Below are 20,071 nucleotides of genomic sequence, written 5' to 3' on the forward strand. Positions count from 1 at the left end.
GTTTATTCACCAATAGTTGTAAATTTTCATTCTTCTTTTACACATATATTTTTATTTGTTTAAACTAAAAGGTTACTACATTTCTTAAACTTTCCATCATTTTGGACTAAAATCATATACTTCTACTTCCAGCACTAGAAGTTGATGATATTTTACGGTTGTAGATGAACTTTTGTAAAATAAATTTAATGTTTAGATTACTAATACATTACATTAAATTTAATATTTTTATATAAATCATATTTTTTTAAACTTACATTCTTATGTTTTTTGATGTAGCTTATAGTTAATAACCTTCAATACTTACATTAATATTAAAAACTTATTTAAATTTGAATAGTAGTTTTTTAGAAAATACATATTTATATAACTTAAAATGGGAGTAAATCGGGCTAGACAAGGAAAATCAAACACTAAAAGGCAAAGATATAAAAAAGGATTTGCGTCATCTGTTGTACCTACTCATGACAAACACAGGTTAGGTTTGTTAAATAATAAGCTCATTTCAAGTAGCACACTCTGTTTTTTCTTATCTTAGAGTTTTCAAATATACTAAAATACTTAATTACAGTTATTTTTTATATAACAGACATATTTTAGTTCCTCACATATATATATAGTTTTTTAATAATATATAAATTAATATTTTTTTTATTTAATTTTAATTTTGTTTGTACAAATGTAAACTATATTTTGTTTACCTTAAAATCTCATTAACATTTTTTCAATAGTTAATTCAAAAAACTAAGTTTTGCTCAGAGAGTTTTTAGTGATATTAAACTAAAAAAATTACTGAAAAAAATATTTGAAAGTCATGAAAAGTGAATTGATAATTTAGGATATACTTGAAATTTGAGCAAAAATAATACTATACAACATAAACCAAAACAAATTAATTTTTAGAGTTAAAGCTAACTAACTAATTGAGTAATACAGGGTTGCCACTCACTCAGGGAATTTTCAAGTTATAGAAAATCTCAGGAAAACCCTGGAATTTTGATTCTTTTTTTTTTTAACTCGGGGAAATTCAGGTTTTTGATTTTTCTATAAATTTCAGGGAACTTTTAAGATATTTTAAAAAATCTCTGGGAACATTTTTTCTGGATCTAAAATGAGATTTAGTTAATCCAGTTTCAATATTTTGTTCAAAAAAGTTAATTTTATTTATTTTTAGATGCTTGTTTGAAATTTTTTAGCCTTGCAGCTATTCTTCAATATTCTTAGATTTAATATTGTAATTTTTTAAAGAACAATACAATTTTTAAGGATTTGAAAAAGACTCAGGGAAGTTTCTAGTCACTCAAGGAAGATTTTTTTACTCAAAGAGTGGCAACCCTGGTAATAACTAAGTAAATTATATTCTCGTAAGAACTACAAGGCTATAAAATTTAATAACCTTTATCAAACAAGGGTATTTATAATTTAAACATCTCAGTATAATTTTTTTCAGTAGTTTGCTAAATAAAATATTAGAAAAATGATAAACACATTTGTTGTTCTGATACAAATTAGAGACCTTTAATAGTTTTATTCAAAAATAAAATTTCTACTAGTAAAATCTTATTTCTAAGTTTTTTGAACACAGGAGTTGACTTATAGATACTGTTTAACATAGTTTTTTAATAATGGTTAAAAGCTTATAGTGAAAATTTGAAATAGTTATGTTAAACTTAAACTCTAATTGGAATATATTATATATATTTTTTGTAGTTATAGTTTAAATTAATTTATTTTTATCAACTTTAAAAAAGTTTAATTTATAAGAAATCCAGTACTCAATTTAATTATTTTAAAAGTTTGTATGAGATAAACTAATCTGAAAATGAACTGAATTTAAAGTTGAACTTTAACTACAAAAGTTTCAGTAATTATTAATTTTTAGCTCTTATTTTCATAATAAAATTTAGATAACTAAATTTAAAAACAAAACTTTATTTTTTAGAATCTTAATTAAACCAGTATTGCCACATACGTAGGCTAGTTTGAAATTTTTGAAAAACTTAAGCTGACCTAATCTTTTTTGATTTTTTTTGTAAATCTCTGCTTAGTTTAAATCTTATTCATAAATTTTAAGCTATTTTTTTGACTTTGATTTTTTATATTTAAGTTTTGTTTTTAATTAAGGGCATAGGGGGGGTAAACACCCTTTTTTGGTTTTTGATCTTATTTTATATAGTTTTTACTAAGCTACAAGATGCTTTTTACAGATTTTAAAAATTCAAAATAATTTTTGAGATATAGCCAGTCAAAGTCGGAGCCAACAATAGGTTCCTTATGGGAGGCGCAAACTAAAACGGCAAAAATAGACTATTTTACTAAAAATCTATCTTCTCCTACGTTTTTTGAGATAACTACTTCAAATTTTCAGGAAATGTTCCTTGATATATTTAAAAAATTGTGTCGGAAGGAATTTTGAAAAAAAAAAATTATATAAAAAATAAACAAAAAAAACAGTTTTTTTTTTGTTTTTTTGTTATAAAATTTTTATTTTTTAATATTTTAAAAATCTGTTCTGACAGAATTTTCTAAATACTGCAAGGAACATTTCCTGAAAATTTGAGGTAGTTATCTCAAAAAACGTAGGAGGAGATAGATTTTTAGTGATTTCTAGTTATTTTCCGTTTTAGTTTGCGCCTCCCATAAGGATCCTATTGTTGCCTCTGACTTTGACCGTCTATATCTCAAAAAATATTTTGAATTTTTTAAATCTGTAAAAAGCATCTTGTAGCTTAGTAAAAACTATATAAAATAAGATTAAAAACCAAAAAAGGGTGTTTACCCCCCCCCCCCCCCCTATGCCCTTAATCCTTAAGTTATTATTTTGGCATTATAAGGTATTTCTAATTAATTTTGGATAGCAGCAATTCTGTTCTATTCTTTGCTCATATTAATTATTCATTTCAATTTTATCATACACTAAGTTGACTCAGGCTAGTTTTTGGTCACTCAGGATGGCTTTATTTCTCAATGAGTGGTAACCTTAGCTATTAGATACTTTTTAATACTTAAAAAACTAAAAAAAAAGTAATATTCAGATATTAGTAGAGTAAATAGGTTCTCTATGGAAGTGCAAACCATAATGAAAAAAAAGTTTATTTTACTAAAAGTGTATCTTCTCCTTCCTATTTTATTAAAATTTTCTAGTTTGTCTTATACTAATGTTTAAATAAATTATCCTTTTTTAGTTACAAAATTTAGAAATACTTGTTTTTTGTTTTTTTTTTATACTTATAATTTTTTTTTATGTTAAAAGTCCAACTTTCAAAAAATAAGAAAACTTTAGGATGTCTAAAAAATTCTTGATTTTTCAGAGCAAATTTTAACAATCAATTTAATTAATAGGCCTGTAATAAACATTGAACATTGTTTTATGTATAAAAAATATTAACTAACAAGTCTTATAATTTAAGTATACTATTAAAATCCACCTGCGTTCAAAATCCACCCATTTTTAAAAATTTTTCCTTGTTTATTATTTTATTTCGTATGTTTTTTGCATTTTTTTAAATTTGATTTTTATTTATTTTTGCTATCACTGTTAACCCTTACCGTTGATCGGTAAGCGCTTCTCGAATTTGACTGGGGGGTTTTGAACGTGTCCCATAATTTAAAATTCAAATTCAGCAACAAGTATTTCAATTAACAGGACTGCAGTAAAGTGTAAATAAACAACCCATTAAATTTGTGCAGATTTCCAGGGTTTCTACAGTTTTAATTCTGTTAAAGTAATTTTAGTTTTAATTAAAACACCAAGCAATTAACAGGGCGGCGGCAAAAGCCAGGAAAGCTTCAGGGATGCCCCACATGCAAATGAGGGTGGCAGCCGGCAAGGATGAAAATCCCCTCCTGACCCCAGATGTGCTAGCATACATTGAGAAAGTGCAGAGCGGAGACAACACGATCAAGCTGTTTGACGTGGAAGAAGAGTGCAGGACCATCAGGGAGGGAATTGCAAAGAGCGAGATGGTATTTTGATTTTTTTTTGATAATTTTCGGATTGCACAGCTTATTTTGTCACCATTAAATCTTTTGATTCATTTAAAAAGTAGCAATGTGAGCCCAATTTTTTTATTCAACTGTTATCTTTAATAAAAAAAATGAATAATAAATTTAAATTATGATAAATATGAATATTTGAAAATCAAGCTTAAGTTTCTATATGATATTCACATATTTGTTTTATTAAAAAAGCATTCAAACATCATTATAGTACAAAGAAAATCTTAACAATAAAATGTACATGATATTAATTACCTAACACAGGAATCGCAGTCTGCAATGACCCACCTGTCAGGGCTGACGGACTGCAGCTTGAAGACTTTCAGCAAGGTGCGCGACTGGTACAAGAGAGGACTCAACCAGAGAGTTTGCGTTTTGTACGCAGCCGCAGGCGACATCATAAAGGAGGCAAGAGCCATTAAAGTTAGTGGTTTCAAATGATTATACTTTTTTTAACAAACATTAACTTTTTATTCCACAAACTAATTGCTCAAATGAAATGTTTAGAATTATAATTCTAAATTATCACTGGTGACTGAAATCTAATTTGTAAGAAAAACTAGTAAGTCTAAACAAATATTATATGCTACTTATTAGTTTAAAACTAGAATATAATGACAGTAATTACACGTCAAACTACTTGTATAAAACTGTATGTCAGTAGTTTGACGTGGCTTTTATTATTTATCAAATGTAAATACTTGGTTAGGTGAAATAATGCACCGTTAGATATAATTTAAAGTTAAATAGAGATTGTTAAAAATTAATTTCAAATTTTAACAAATGTTCGCAGTCGGATGCAGAAGGAACCATTGTTGAGTATTTCGGCATTTTTGTTCAAATGCTGAAGGAAAAAGACGAACTAGCAGACAAGGACGACATCATACACCTGCTTTGCATGGTCGCCAAATCCAAGGACTTAAGCGATGTTTGTTTGTTGTATAAATGTTTGTGTTGATAAACATGTAGAACAAGTTTTTAAATGCGCAATAATTGAAAGTATTTTAACGTTATTTGTTAGAAAACTTAAAATAGTTTTCTTACGGTCATAGTCTTATTAGTCATTTTTTTAATTTAACAATTTAATCACATTCTTTGCAAAATGGTAAGTAGTTTACAAGCTTTTTCAACTGTTCCTAAACTAGAATCTTTTCATTGAACTTTTTCATTAAATTAACAACTTTTAATAATCTTTAAAAACAAACATATCGTCAATCTAATATTAAACGACTTATATACAACAACGCAGGGAGTGGTGAACGACCAGTTCAGCGTGATATCTCTGCTTCTCGATCAAATCTTGAAAGTGAGCGAGGCTCCAACTTCCCTGATGAAGAACACCGTAACTTGCTTGTGCCTGCTCATGAACAAGCTGGGCGACTCCAAGTGGGCAGAACCCTCGTGCCAGGACATTTTCAGGTTTTCAGTTGTTTTGAGTTTTATCTTTGGAAAATTGAAATTGGTTTTCATTTGAAAGTTTCAACTAGATTTGTATTAATTATTGTTCTTAAGTAGAGTTTTGAAAGAAAAATTAATGTGGAAATTGCTAGAAATGTTATATAAGTATAAAAATACATATATTCAGACTTTTGTTTTACTGTAGTTATACTTTAAGTTTGAAGAAAAAAAAGATGTATTTGTATTAGTTGTTGCTCTTTAATAAACATTTAAAGAAATTGTTGGAATAACAGTTGTAATAAATACACAAGCAGTCCAGCTTAAAAAAATACTGCAACTGTTTAAACACAAAAATGTTTCATCAGGTTGATACTGAATTTGCATAATTATTGTTCTCAAGTAGAAATTGAAAAAAAAGTTTAATTAAAATAGCAAGAAACGTTACATAAGTACTACAAAAAAATTAAACCACAAAACTTTCTCGCACAAAAGCTGCAACTGTTACCAAACTGAAAAACATTTCCACCAGGTCGGTACTGAAGCAGTGCGAGAACCCGAAGCCGAAAGTGAGGCAGGCGGCGCGGGAGGGCTGCACGCGCATTGTGACGTCACTGTGGACGCTGAGAGCCGTGAGGCGTCACCCGGTGTTCAGCTTGACGGGCGAGTTTTGCCGGGAAAGGATGCAGAGCCACACGGAGATTGTGAACGAGAGGACCACCTGCCACCTGATGGCCTTCATGTCGGAGGTTCGAATACATTTGTGAATTATTAGAAATATATGTGATAAATTTTATTTTTAAGATTTTAAATGTACGTATGATTTTTTGGAATAAATGTTTGATTTAACTATTGAAGCTGTTAAGAAAACGTTGCTTGTTTATTTTTAATTGTGTTGCTTTTTGACGTCGAAGGGTGAGTTGAAATTAAATTAATTGTATTATATATAAACATAATATATATGAATGTATATTAATAACTAACTTAGACAAATACATGATAGATTGATGATAGTCGCGCTGCTTTGATCTGTTTTTTTGTTTTTTGCTTGTGTGACAAAAAAAAAACTATTTTATTTTTAAGTTGACCCGATTTTACATATCGCATGCTTATGTAATAAAAGTAACAAGTGGCGTTTCCCTTCTTGGGTTTAAAAGATAATTTAAATAGTTTATTTAAAAAAAATATAATAAAAAACTTTGTCTAATTCTATTAGGATCTACAAATATAACATATTTATAACTTTTTTTTATTTAGAGTTACTCAAGATCTCTAACAAAAAAAAAATAAATTTTTAGTAATAAATTATTTAGTTCTACTAATTAAGTTACTTAAAAAACATAGTTTGTCAACTCAAACTATTTTTAAAGTGTTCTTTAGATTAAAAAAGAATTAACTCAAGTCAATATTTTTCTTTTACTCTTATAGGTGATGCACACATTCAAAAGCGAATATTTGGAAGATTTGTTCAATCTCATTTATTCCTGGTTGAAAAAAGCTTCTAATTTTCAGGTGAGTATTTTCAATTAATGTTGTTATGTGAGTATCTCTAGTATATGTTGTATTGTATTTAAAAAATCCATCAAGAATTTTTTTATAAAAAGATTTGGCAAGCAAGTGTTGACTTTTAACTAAATAAACCATAAATGTTCAATTTTTCCATGTAATATGTTTAAGATTAGTTTGTAAAAAACATTAACATTTTGTAGTTATTTGCAAATTTATTCACCTACTCATACTGTTTAAAACATGCTGTTTTATAAAAGTTAACTCAAAACCAACTCATCAATTAAAAAAAGTATTATGCGTTGAAAGCAAACTTGTTTTGTTATGGTTTAAAGTTAAGAAAAATTAACAGATTCTGAGCAAGACTTGTCTGGACACATTGTTCATAAAATGTCACTTATTTTTACTAACAGGGTTGCCACTTAACTTGGAATTTAAGTAATTTAAAAAAAAATAGAAAAACCTGGAATTTTAACAGTTTTCAAATGTTCAGTAGGAAAATTTCGATTTGACTCAAAAAATCTATGATATAAATAAAAATTTTGTTATCATTAATTTTTTTTTTTTAAACATATTTAAAGTAGCTTTACAGTATCTTTTCAATGTTTTTAAACTATTTAACACAGTTTCTTTCCTAAACTTAACTTTAAACTAAAATAGACCCAAAAATATGTATTTTTAAAAACCTGGAAGAAACTTTGAAAACCTGGAGAAAATTTTTAAAAAAACGAGTGGCAACCCTGTACTTACAAGAAAAATTAAGTTTTGTAAAACATTAAATAAAACAATCAGTTACAGACATGTAAAAAAATATAAAACAAATGTACTTTTTACGATTTAAAATAATATTCAGATCCTGGGCAAGACTTGCCTGGACACTTTGTTCAAAATGTTCGAGAGGAGACCGGACGTGGACCATTTGCCGCTTGAAACTCACAGGTAATTCAAATAGTTTTGATCCACAATTCAACTCCAACAGTTTAAATTCACAGTTTTATATTTACGCCCTTTAACTTTGGTGTTTTAAGATCGCCAGCCATAAAATTACAACAAGCTTCAAACTGAAAATATCGGTTTTGAAAACTAAATGCTGTTAAGTGTTTACTTATAAACTAATAGAATATAAATTTTTGTGTTTTTTATTTATTTTTTGTCTCTTTCTCATTCAGTTAAGTTTTGATAATAAACTAAAAAAATACAATTTTTTTGTGTTTTTTTTTTCGTCTCTTTTTCATTTAGTTAAGTTTTGGTGACTGGGTCCAGTTTAATAGACTTGCAATAATAATACACCATCATGAAACAGTATTTATCAACTATTTACTTTAATTTTAAAGTTAAAATACTATTAGTAGTCATAACTTTTCACAGCAAGCTGCTGAATGCTTTGCACGATTGCAAGCCGAACTCGAACAACCGCGACAGCGCCCTCAAGTGGCTGCAGTTGATGGGAGAAACGGTCACGTGTCTGGTGGAAAACACTATGTCTTCAACAGGCGATGACAGGTAAATATATGTACATACTTGTTTTTATAAAAAAACTGCTCGTTTTTTAATTTTTGGTTATGTTTTAGTTCTGCAAAGTTTCTCCAATTTTTCCAGTGGTATATAAATATATACTTGTGTTTATAAAAAACAGCTATTTTTCAATGTTGCTTACAGTGTTGTGGTGACTAGTTTGAGAAATAAGTAATGATGGTTGATAGCATGAAGTTTGTTTTAGTAATTGCGTTGTTGTTTGATCATGAATTGTTTGTGTTAATTAAAACTTTTACTTCAGCTTTTGTAAGCAACGTACATACCGTGACACAAGCAGCAAATTCATGATTACTGAATTCGAATTTTTATTTTCATCACAAACACCAGGTGGAAGTTCATCTTCCACGTCACGAAATTCTGCGACGCCGCGTTCAAGCTGCTCGCCCACGACGGCCTGACGGACGGGTGCCACAAGGCGGCGCAAAAGGTGCTCGTCGGCTTCGGCAGGCTGGTGGCGGCGCACGACGAGAGGGGAGAAAACGCTGACAAGGTCGAGAGGTGTGTCGCCAAGCTGGCGGGAATGCTGGAGAGAGTGCTGGTCAAGCCGACCGGTGAGTGTTTTTTATGTATAAAAAATAAAAATAATTTTAAATAAAATCTACGTAATAATAAATATCAATAGTTTTAGCTTGGGCTTGAACAGTTGTGTTTTGATACAAATTTCAAAACTTGTGATTATTTTTCATGCCAAAGTTAGGAAATGTTACTTTTAGTTTTTTGATCAAGTTTGAACAGTTGAGTTTTGCTGCACGTTTAAAAAGTTTAATCTTTACATTTTCGTACAAACTCGTTTTTAATAAATTGCAACAATTCGCTCGCAGTCGTGGACCTGGCGTTCAAGTACTACGAGATCTGCTTCGGCAAGGTGTTCACCCCGGCCAGGATCGGGTTGGTGGAGAAGGCGGTCCTTCCCCAGCTGTCCACGCTGAGGAACACCAACATAGCGGACATATACGCGCTGGACAGCTGCCTGGGCAAGGCCATCAGGATTTTCGGGCCGGAGGTGATGGTGGAAAAGCTGCGGGTGACGGCGGAGACGGTCGTCGACAGGCACAGGTGGGAACATTTTGTTATTTCTCTGTAGTTTCTAGTGGTACTCGCTGCAGTTTTAATTTAAATCAAGGCTTTTTTGTCGTTGTTGCGTGGCATAAGTGTCACTGGTGATATTGCTGTGTCGTGACAAGCAAGTTTTTTAATTAGTTTTTGATGTGAGTTTGTTTACCAAAAATATGTTGTTGTATTAGAATTTTATATAAAATGTTTTTTACTTACTTGGCAAAGTCGAGCGATTTATATATTATATAATAGTAAATAACAGCAGGATTTTTATACCTGACGTGAAGTTATTACAGATTTTAATCCTGCTAAAATATTTAACCTAACGTTTGATAATGTTAAAAGTACTTTAAATAAATAATTATAATAATATAACCCCATATTTTGCATTATTATTTATATATTGTTATCTTTAGACAAAGACTAATTACGAATAGTATCTTAATAATGCTGATATATAAGTTATCTGTAGCCAAAAGGTTAAAAACTTTTTAAAACATAAATTATCTAACAATCGAGTGTAATTATAATTCTTGATAAAACAGACATCTTGATCCTTTGCTTGAAATATATCTAGTTTTATTGGTTACATGACAATTCAAATTCCGACAACTCAAGTTCTTGGAAAAAATTTTAAACGGTCACAACTCAAAAAGTAATGTATATTTGAATAAAATATTAATACCTACAACCCGTTTTTATTAATTTTTGAAAAATGTTAGATTTTTTTTTTAAATAATTAAAATTAACTTGAAATAATTGTATTTTAAAACTTATTTTACCATTTCTTAAAACGTATTTAAAATTTTTCGAAAAATACAAAATGGCTTGAAGTTATTAATACGACCTAAATTTTTTTTTTTGTTCAAATATACATCACTTTTTCAGTTGTGGCCTTTTGAAATTCTTTCCAGTAATTTTAATTTTTGTGCACCCAGTTCTGTTGTGTTTCTGTTTAAAATGTTCCTCGCACAGTTGGGTACTGCCCCTCTTCCAGCAGCACGTGAAGTCCGCCCGGCTCGGCCACTTCTTCGCCTGCTTCCTGCCCATGGCGTGCCGCATCGAGCAGCAGTCCGAGAAGGCGCAGTCGAAAGAGCTGAAGAGCAACGCGAACGTGTTGTTCAAGCAGTGCTGGTCCCTGCTGAAGTCTTACTGCACCGATCCCACGGACCTCGAGAAAGCCCTGGGGGACAATTTGAACTGCTACAAAAAAAATACAAGTTTGAAGTTTTGTTGGATGTTTTATTAATCGATTAGTTTATTAAAAATAAAAGTTTGTTAAAAACATTTTATGTTTTTTTTTTAATAAGATGTAATATTTATGTTAAATATGATAGCAGTATGTATGTTTACACACGTGTTCAGTTTATTATTTTGCGAGGTAAACAAAGCTAATGAGGTTTAGAGTCATTTAAAATTAACTGTTGTTTACTATGAACACACATTATTATTTATTTTTTTTTATTTTAACACATAATTTTTCACAGATCATGTGTTGGTGTCACAGTTTGCACAGAACCCAGCAGAAACTTATCACGATATTAAACCTGCTGAATTTCTAGGTTTGCTTATAATTATTTTTAATTGTTTTATTAATCATATTCCTTGTCTATTGAAATGCGAAAAAAAAACTACTAGTATTTATTGTTTGTTTTATAAAAACAATTTACAATAATGACATAGATTCAAAAAAAAAAATCAATAAATTTTCAATGTGTGCAAGTTTCGCTAAAGTGTGTGAACTCTGTAGAAAATGTTCTTTTTATGTATTTCAGGACGGATGTTGATGTCGGGCGACGTCGAGTTGAAGGAGATAATCATGGAGTCCCTGAGAAACCTGATCGGAACCTGCCAGGACCTGGAGCCCCTGAAAAAGAACTTCGGTAATTTCCTGAGAATTTTGTGCAACATTTATCAGGTTTGCATGGAAAAACTTTTATTTTTCTTTGTTAGGAATTTATCCTTTGCTATGTTTATAACGTCTATTACCCTCACTACTTTTCATTAATGCTACAAATAACTTTCAAACTTGAATAATCTAAAGCGATAAAATTATTAATCTCAGCAATAAATGTCTTTTTTTTTTTAATCCGAACCCTTTAAAACCGTTTACGACTCTCCGACGCCACCTCGCAGGATTTCGACAGCGGGACGGGCAACGTGGAGGTGAAGAGCCAGACGCAGCTGAAGGCGCTGGAGACGATCAGGAAGGTGTGCCAGGCGTGCAGGTACGAGCAGGTGAGCGAGCACGCCGCCAAGGTCATGAACATGATGGAAACGAACCGGGCCGAGTGCAAGAAGATCGTGGACGGTAAGAAGACGGTGCAGGGCAGGCTGCAGCAGGAATGCAGGGAGAGGGACAGGGCGAAGGGAGAAATTGCCAGGTGCCAGGTGGCGAAAGACCAGATTGGCAGGGAGGCGGCACAGAGGAGGGAGAAGGAAATTAACAAGAAAATTGGTATTTACCTTGTTGTTAATGATTAGAAAAAACATGTTATTTTTATTTTAATACATTGCTACCCCACTTAGTTAAGATTTGACTATTTAAAAATTTTATACTACTTTAAAAACTCAGGGTTTTTTTTTCCTAAATTAAGGTTAGTTTTTACGATTAAAATATGTTTTTCTCTCAGACATTAGTTTGATTTGTTTTTATGAATGCTTGAGTAGCTGCTTTTTTATTTTAGTTCTTGAAACTTCTTTTATATTCTTTCAAATTTGATATTACTAAAGTTTATTTTATGTAAATCAGTTTGTTGTTTCAAAAATTGGCTCCTGTCAATAATTTATACAAACTAAAATTAAACGAAATGTACTCGACTTTTTAAATTTTAATTTAACAAAAAAAAAAAGCTGCGACAATGAACTATAAAGTGAGTCTCTTAAAAAAAACCAGGTTGAAATAGCTAAGTGACCACGAGTTAAAACAATCTTTCAAAAATTTCCAAAATCCTGACAGGCGAAACCAGGAAGGAGCTTCAGAGCTTGCCCTCACTTTTGAAGCAGAAGCAGGCTCACCTGTTGTGCAAGTACGACGTGCTGATCAACCTTGTGGTGCACCTGCAGGTTGAGGACGTGGAGAAGGTTTGCAACCGGCTGCTTGAAGCAGAAGAAGACGGTGAAGATGCCGAGAAGACCTTGAAGATATCCAGCAAGGACCTGCACTTGCAGAAGAAAGCGTACCGCCTTTTTGAAGAAGTTTTTTTTTTAATGTAAATTAGTCTAGAAATGAGCAAGTAAACATTTTGTTTTAGCACTTATTAATACATAAGTTTTTATTTTGTTTCTTACAAGCTTAAGTCTTTTTTTTTTTAATTTTGCAACTGCTCTTTTTAAGTGTCAAAATTAATTTATTAGTGTGGTATCATACACAAGTATATAATAAAAATGGTCAGGTAAAGTAAAAAATTGTTTTGGATAATCTGTTTATCTAACATCTATTTAGTTGAATACTTTAAAAAAAAAAAATAGTATACTATAAATAAAAAAACAAACAGGTATGTAAGTCAACAAATGAGGGTTGCAAAGAATTTCTAATGAGGAATCATCAAAAAATAAGAGAAAGTTTCCTTAGAGAAGAACAAAATGGTTTGTTTGTTTTTTATAAATCAATAATATTTTTGTCTAAAATACCTGTGTATTTGATTAGTTGAGAATTTCTAGACAGAATTTTTTGTTAAGGCTAGTAGTTATTTCGCCAATCATCAGCTAAAACTCAAAAATGTTGCTTTATTACCATCTTTAAGGTCACTAACTTCGTGTGCTTATGACAATATTTAAAGCCCTAGAAAAAATTATATTCTGCTAGTAATAACTAATTTCTGTCTGGAATTAAATTGAAATTTTAATAAGTCGTTCATTTAAGTAAGATTTCATTGTTCTGCTGTGCCAACTAAACAACACACTTTTTTGAAAGTTTGTATTCTTCTCCCAATAGTTGTCATAAACAAAACAGACACGATATTCGATCCGTCGCGCGGTCCCAGGTTCGTGTGCATGGAGCAAATAATCAAGCTGCTGATGGAAGGCAACCGGGTTGATGAGTGCAAGCTGCTGGTTGTGGATATACTGCCGGGTTGCGTGCAGTGCCTGAAAGACAGCAAGAAAGCGCAGGAAACCGCGTTCAGGCTGCTGCAAACGTGCTCGTTCGTGTACGAGGGCTCCCTGCAAGAATTCTTTCAAGTTTGTTTTTGTTGTTTTGGAATAGATAGGGATTTGCAGACAAACTTTTAGTTTCAATATACATTTTAAATTAGTAATAGTAGTATTAACGTTTGAAGGCTCTGTACATGTTGCTTTTACATAAAAATTTTTCACAAGTTAAGTGTTTAAACAGCACTCAATTTTTAACTTGACAAACAAACAGCTGTTGTACGTGGGCATGGAAGACGAATCGAGCGTGGAATTTTGCGCCAGGTCGATTTACGCGCTTGGAAGGGTGACCCACGACCACATACAAAACATTACCTGCAATTTGCTCGACACCACTGTAAACGTTAGTTTGTTTTATCATAATTTATTTACATATCAGTTTATTTCAGAAGAATAATAGTTATTGTAGTTTTAACTCACGCGTTTTCTGTCAACATATAATGAACTTTGTTTTAAAATTTTAAACTTAATATATGTATCAAACTTAAATACATGCTGATATCACTCTAAACGCCTCTCCCGTGTTTCATTAATTTCTAACGAGGTTTATGACGTCACAATACAGAGAATCATCGCGAAGCTTTCTTCGAACACGAGGCAGGTTTGCGAGGCGGCCATGTCGTACGTGTTTGTGTTGTTCAGCTTCGGCAACCTGACCCTGGCCAAGGTGTACGGCGGATCCATCCTGCAAGGTTGGTTGCTGTTTGTTTGTATAAATATTAAAAATGAACTAAATAAAAATAGTAAGTAGTGATGGTGGTTGCGAGATTTTTCTCAGTTTAGAGAATTTATTTAAGAAATATTTTGAACTGCTTTTAACTATTATCTTGCGTATTCAATTTTTTATTTGATTTTGCTAAGCAAATTAGTAATTTTAAATTACACATTAACATTTAGTGCGACTATGTTGTATACTCATCTGTACAGGTTTTAGTTTATCATCTCAAATAGATAATTTTTAACACAGGTGTTTTAAACCTCCGTTTAATCACAATTTATATATTTTTCAGCAATGTCGAATTGGAGGAAGGAAAACATCAACCATTTCCGTCTTAAAGTGAAGAAGTTGCTGACTAAGCTGGTGAGGAGGCTGGGATACAGTTTCGTTGAGAACAACGCGTCAGAAGGGTTCAAGAAGCTCCTTCACGCCATCAAGTACGTTGTGTGACGTCACAAAGTTTATTTGGTGACTTCATAAAGTTTTTGTTGTGTGACGTCATGAATTTTATTTGGTGACAAACGCCGCACTTGTTTGCAAAAACTTTTAAATTATAATTGTTAAGTGAAGCTCGTTTTTGTGGTTTAGTTGGTTGCAAGGTTTCATAAATCTTTATGGGGCTTTTTAAATTTTCTTATATAAATTGCATATGACCTAAATAGAGTGATGAAATTTTAATGAAAATATATTTTTAAATTACTTGCTAGTACTCTAAAGTTAAAAATTTTATTAAGTGTTAATTTAACAATAAAAAAATAAAAAGATTCAATTTTTTAAGATATAATTGACAATGTTTGTATATTATTTCAAAACCAACAGGAAAGAACAAGCAAATGAAAAGAAAAAAGATAAAAAGAAAAATAATGACTACTCGAGCGATGAAGATGACTTTAAGGTAAAATACTTATATAAATTATACTTGAAAGATTGTATTTTTACTTAAAATTAATTGTTTACTTTGATTAAAATTTAACTAAATCAATTTGTTATGTATAAATGATAGAAAAAAAAAACAATTTATTAGATATTAAATAAATCTTCATAATATGTAATAAACTTACACATTAAAATAATGTTTTAACAAAACAACTATGAATCCAAATCATGGGTATAAAACATTTGTAACAATTAACAGCCGTCGAAGAAGGAAGGGTTCGATATTCTGTCGGATCTGGATTCTTCCGACGATGAGGAGCCGGCGAGGAAGAGGAAGAAGAACGACCTGATCATCGATGAGGACGAGGACGAAATCATGGACCTCCTCGACGCTTCTTGTTAGTATTAATAAACTTTGAAAATTTATGAACTTTTAATTAAAATAATTTAAAAACTTATTTTTTTTTATGAAATTTGATAATCTACACTGTTTATTCAATGGAAATTTTAAAGAGTTCGTTCACACGAAAACCCCATGACCAATATTAGTTTTTTACTTCTTCCTTGACGCATCTTGTTGGATACGTTTTGATTAAATATAGAATTTTATGAACTTTTAATTTAATAATTAAAAAACTAGATTTTTTTTAATTAATAATTTTTTTAAATAAAATACTTATTTTTTTACGAAGCTTGATTTATTGTTTTATCAATAGAAGTTTTAAAAGATTTGTTCTCACACGATCATCTCATGTTGGATGAGTTTTGAAAATTTGATTAATTAAAAAAATGCTTATTAATTTTTTAAAGTAACCTCTACTATTTTAATTTAATTCCCAACATAACTTTTTTTTTTGTGAAAATTCTTACTGCATAAATAAAACATGTATGTAAAAATCTTAGCAAAAAAAAAAATAAACAGCTTCAAAGTTGATTTCAACGTCTGCACCGAAGAAAAAGTCCAAGAGTAACAAGAACAATTTCGACAAGGACGGAAAGCTGATCATCCAGTTAGATGAAAAAGAAGAATCAGACGGTGACGATTGCCTCAAAAACATTGGTATATTTTAATATTTGTTTTAATGTTTGATGTCAATTTGGTTTAATATATTCAAATAATATTTTATATATAACTAGTAGAGAGTCATATGATTGAAACGCCTAAAAGCATTCTAATAGAAACTTTCAGCGCTACATTAAAACTATCAAAAAAAACGCACAGCAAATTATCTCTAATATTTGTTTCCAAATATTAAATCTTTTCTTTTTAATAGGTTTGAAGAAGTCGACAAAGAAGATTTTGAAGAAGAAGAAGCAGACAAAGGACGAAGGAGAAAGTGATGACGAAGGCGATGACGTCAGAAGCAAGATGAGCAAAATGTCAGTTGGCAAGTCCACCTACAATCACGGTGGAAAAGGTATTTGTTTTTTTTTATTCTAATATCAATTTCTAATTAGTTTTTATTAGATGAAATAGCCACTACTTTACACATTAGTTGTGCACCGAGTATCTGAATAAAACAAATTTGTAAACAAAACTTGGTTAAAGATAACAAACGGTTTCACAATTTATTTTAATCAATGTTTGATATTTTGAATTGTAATCAAAAACCTTGTTATAAGAACTCAGTGAAAACTAACACGTTCATCGCAAAATAACACAGTAAATTTATGACGTCACACTGTTATTACGCAACATTATTATGACGTCACAGGCATCCGCCGCGACGTGAGAGACGGGAGCGAGTACAGGAGCAAGAAGGCGCTGGGAGACGTGAAGAAGAAGAACCAGCTCCAGCCGCACGCCTACATCCCGCTCGACCAGCAGGTTCTCAACAGGAGGAAACAAAAGAAGGTTATTTGTTGTTTTGATAATTGGATCAAAAAGATGCAAAATTTAAAACGTTGTTATTTTGTAAGTTTGTTGAAACTAGTTTTTTTTTTCAACGAGAGAATACAGAATATTATTTAAAAATTGTGTTAGAATGAACTATTAATTTTTATTCAGAAAGTTTCATTTAAGTTGTAAAAAAGCTGAGAAAGTTGCTATTAAAAAAAGCCTATTGTAATACAGCGAGAACTAAATTAATTATTTGAATTATTTTTGCTTTTTGATCTTTAAAGACTTATCTAAACTTTTTATTTTTACAAATATATTTAAAAGATTTTTCTACAAATTGACAGTAAAAATGTTTTGTTTTGGTAATTTCTTTTTAATTAATTATATCACTGATACTATTGACTGCAAATATTAAGTAATTTAATTGTGACGTCACCACAGGTCCAAGGTCAGTATGACGCAATACTGAAGTCGAGCAAGAAAGGTGCGCAGATGGGAAGGAAGGGAAAAAAGAGGAAGCATGATAAATAATTATTTTATTTGTTTTCTGTGTTTTTAAGTAATTTATCTCCACAAAGCTTTTTTCTACCTAATGTAGGTTAATTGAACTGAAAAAAAAACTATCTACGTGTTTGCTTTTATCTTTTGATGCTTTTAAACGGTTTTATGAAAAAATTAGAATTTTTAAGTTTTAGAAAAGTTTCAACTATGATGTTTTTATAGACAATCACTAGGTAATATGTTGACTTAGGACAAACTTTTAGTTGTTTTATTGTGTTTTTAACATGCATGTGTTTTAAATTTCAATGTATTATGAGTATGTTATCTCAAAATGAACATAGTGAAAAATTTAGTCTTAACTACTTAATTAGATTTTATATAAGTTTTGGTTTATTTGATTAAACTATGCTTTAAAAGTTGTGCCTCTAAATTAGATATTTATAACTTAGTATGAAAATATAGTAAAGTGTTTAATAAGTTACTTTTAAGCAAAACTTCTTTTGTTATTCTATAATTCTGCAGCTATATGTTTAACATGCTTCAGTGAAATACAAACAACATTTAAGTAATCTTTAAATAACATATCCAACATTTTACTATAAGTTTTCATCGAGACTCAAATGTTTTTACAAAATCTTAGTAAGGAAAACTAAAGCTGTAATAAGTAAAAAAATTTGACAGAAAATAGCAAAAGCCTGGCAGATAATTAAATAATAACTAAATAGTTGTTCAAATCAATACTTATAACTATCTATAGTATGTGCTTGCTTGGTATAAGAAATAATTTATGAAAAACCCTTTTTTGATAAAAATATATATTTATACCGTTGTATAGCTGGAAATTAACAAATAATATGAGCAATATTAACAGTTTTTCATGCACATAAACAGCATGTAAATCTATTTGTAATATATCAAAACGGTAGCAGACTAAATTGGAACAGCAGCATTACGCACATGTTATCTTTTAACTGAACCTTGATAACTTGAGTAATAAAAAACGGTTTGAAACCATTAAAAAATCATTGTCTCAGTGACTGTTGTAAAAGGAGGAACTATAACCAGGCTATACTAAAACAGATCCTTGCTCTGCTATTTACTATATTACTTACATTAAGATACTTGAAATCAAAATAAACTTTTTATAGTTTAGTAAAAATTGACTAACTCATTTCAACCACCATCATATTACTACAGTAACTTTTCTATATATTTAGAATTATGGCAACTGACATGTAACTAAAAAAGTTGGCTTTTAAATTTCCGTAATAATATTGTACCTTTCATTTATTATAGTATTGTTTTTAGAACAATAAAAGAAAGTCCTCCAAAAGCTACTCTTTGGACGTGGTGTACGAAGAAACTTTCGGTTATCCCGTCGTATACCACATGTTTTTACGATATATAATGAGCTGTCAAAATTAATAAAAACAATTTATCGTTTTAAACTTCAACAAATGATAATAAGAAAGAAAAAGTTAAGAGAAAATTATTTATTTATCTATACAACTTTTCATGTGAAATTACAACTGTTATTAGTTAAGGTAACAACTAAACATAAATATAAAAAAAAAAGTTTAAATAAAAAGCTAAATTATCACCACAATAGTTTTTTTTTAAGTTGTTTGTGTATTAATAGACACGTTTAGTTTTTATTCTAGTATACAAATGAGTACTTTGAATTAAAAACACCATGTTATTAAATTTTTGTTGGTAACAATCAAAAGATGTACTATATCTCTTCAATAAGATAGACCATTACTTTTGAAACAGTTAAGGTTAATAAAAACTTTAAGCTTATTTTTTTTTTTATTAAGCTAATGTTTTGAATATCAAATGCTAAAACAAAATTATAAACAATATTTTGTTTTATATAAAAAAAAATGGTTAAAAGCTACAAAAACTTTTATATTGAAAAATTTGCTGTACGTGCTACCTCACTTAAAAAAGCCTAGACTCTCCCCTGGTATACATTACATTAAACTCTACTAATTGTAGTAGACTCCATTGTGAAGTCACTCGACAGTTGACAAATTTTCTAGCGCGTATTCACTTTACACAAAAATATATTTTGCTGCGAGATTTTTAAAATAAGTCTGAGCGGGATGCATTAATAAAAAAAAACTTTTTATATTTAAAAAAAACTTATTTTAAAAGTAAAAGTTAAATAAAAAAGTTACAAATCCTTATTGTAAATAAAACTAGTGTAAAGCATATTTAAAAGTTTATACTAGTAAAAAACTAATAGTTATTTCACTTTCGGTTATGAAGCTAAAGTTAGTACCCTGCAGACTTAAGATTTATGTTTGTTATCAACTTTATACTAAATCAGGGTTCAGCAGGAAGTTGGTGCTGGCCAAATTTCAAGTTTCAAAATCTTCGCGGGCCGCAGTTTTAGTTTTAGTGACATATAATAATCTATTGGTTTTAGTGTAAGTCAAACTAATAAAACGTTTACTTTTATTCAGTTGATACTTTAAATGACTTTTAGC

General features: G+C 30.0%; 1 protein-coding gene across 2 annotated transcripts; it reads left to right on the forward strand.

Moving 5' to 3' along the window:
- Nucleotides 1–341: 341 nt before the first annotated feature.
- Nucleotides 342–17,818, forward strand: LOC145834327 (RRP12-like protein). 2 transcript variants are annotated; one of them, XM_082941728.1, is made up of 27 exons: nucleotides 342–477; nucleotides 3,765–3,966; nucleotides 4,264–4,422; nucleotides 4,793–4,927; nucleotides 5,249–5,418; nucleotides 5,927–6,143; nucleotides 6,823–6,906; nucleotides 7,754–7,839; nucleotides 8,269–8,403; nucleotides 8,764–8,987; nucleotides 9,258–9,492; nucleotides 10,468–10,712; nucleotides 10,980–11,054; nucleotides 11,268–11,410; nucleotides 11,629–11,950; nucleotides 12,452–12,690; nucleotides 12,990–13,080; nucleotides 13,448–13,674; nucleotides 13,859–13,987; nucleotides 14,210–14,336; nucleotides 14,655–14,799; nucleotides 15,182–15,257; nucleotides 15,498–15,636; nucleotides 16,161–16,298; nucleotides 16,513–16,656; nucleotides 16,954–17,093; nucleotides 17,520–17,818. In XM_082941728.1, the coding sequence occupies exons 1-27, from the start codon at nucleotides 377–379 to the stop codon at nucleotides 17,607–17,609; spliced, it is 4,218 nt and encodes a 1,405-aa protein (XP_082797854.1). In that variant the 5' UTR covers nucleotides 342–376; the 3' UTR covers nucleotides 17,610–17,818. The 2 variants fall into 2 exon arrangements, with proteins under 2 accessions (XP_082797854.1, XP_082797855.1); XM_082941729.1 differs by having other exon boundaries at nucleotides 343–477; nucleotides 3,755–3,966.
- The last annotated feature ends 2,253 nt before the right edge of the window (nucleotides 17,819–20,071 follow it).

This window comes from Thalia democratica, chromosome 4 (assembly GCF_965202585.1).
Source record: "Thalia democratica chromosome 4, ktThaDemo2.hap1.1, whole genome shotgun sequence".
NCBI lineage: Eukaryota > Metazoa > Chordata > Thaliacea > Salpida > Salpidae > Thalia > Thalia democratica.

What these genes read in the sequence shown, in the direction of transcription:
- LOC145834327 (XM_082941728.1), top strand. Translation starts at nt 377, where the DNA reads ATGGGAGTAAATCGGGCTAGACAAGGAAAATCAAACACTAAAAGGCAA. An exon ending in CCTACTCATGACAAACACAG is followed by an intron (nt 478 to 3,764) that starts GTTAGGTTTGTT and finishes AGCAATTAACAG; the next exon opens with GGCGGCGGCAAAAGCCAGGA. An exon ending in CCTTAGAGAAGAACAAAATG is followed by an intron (nt 13,081 to 13,447) that starts GTTTGTTTGTTT and finishes TAAACAAAACAG; the next exon opens with ACACGATATTCGATCCGTCG.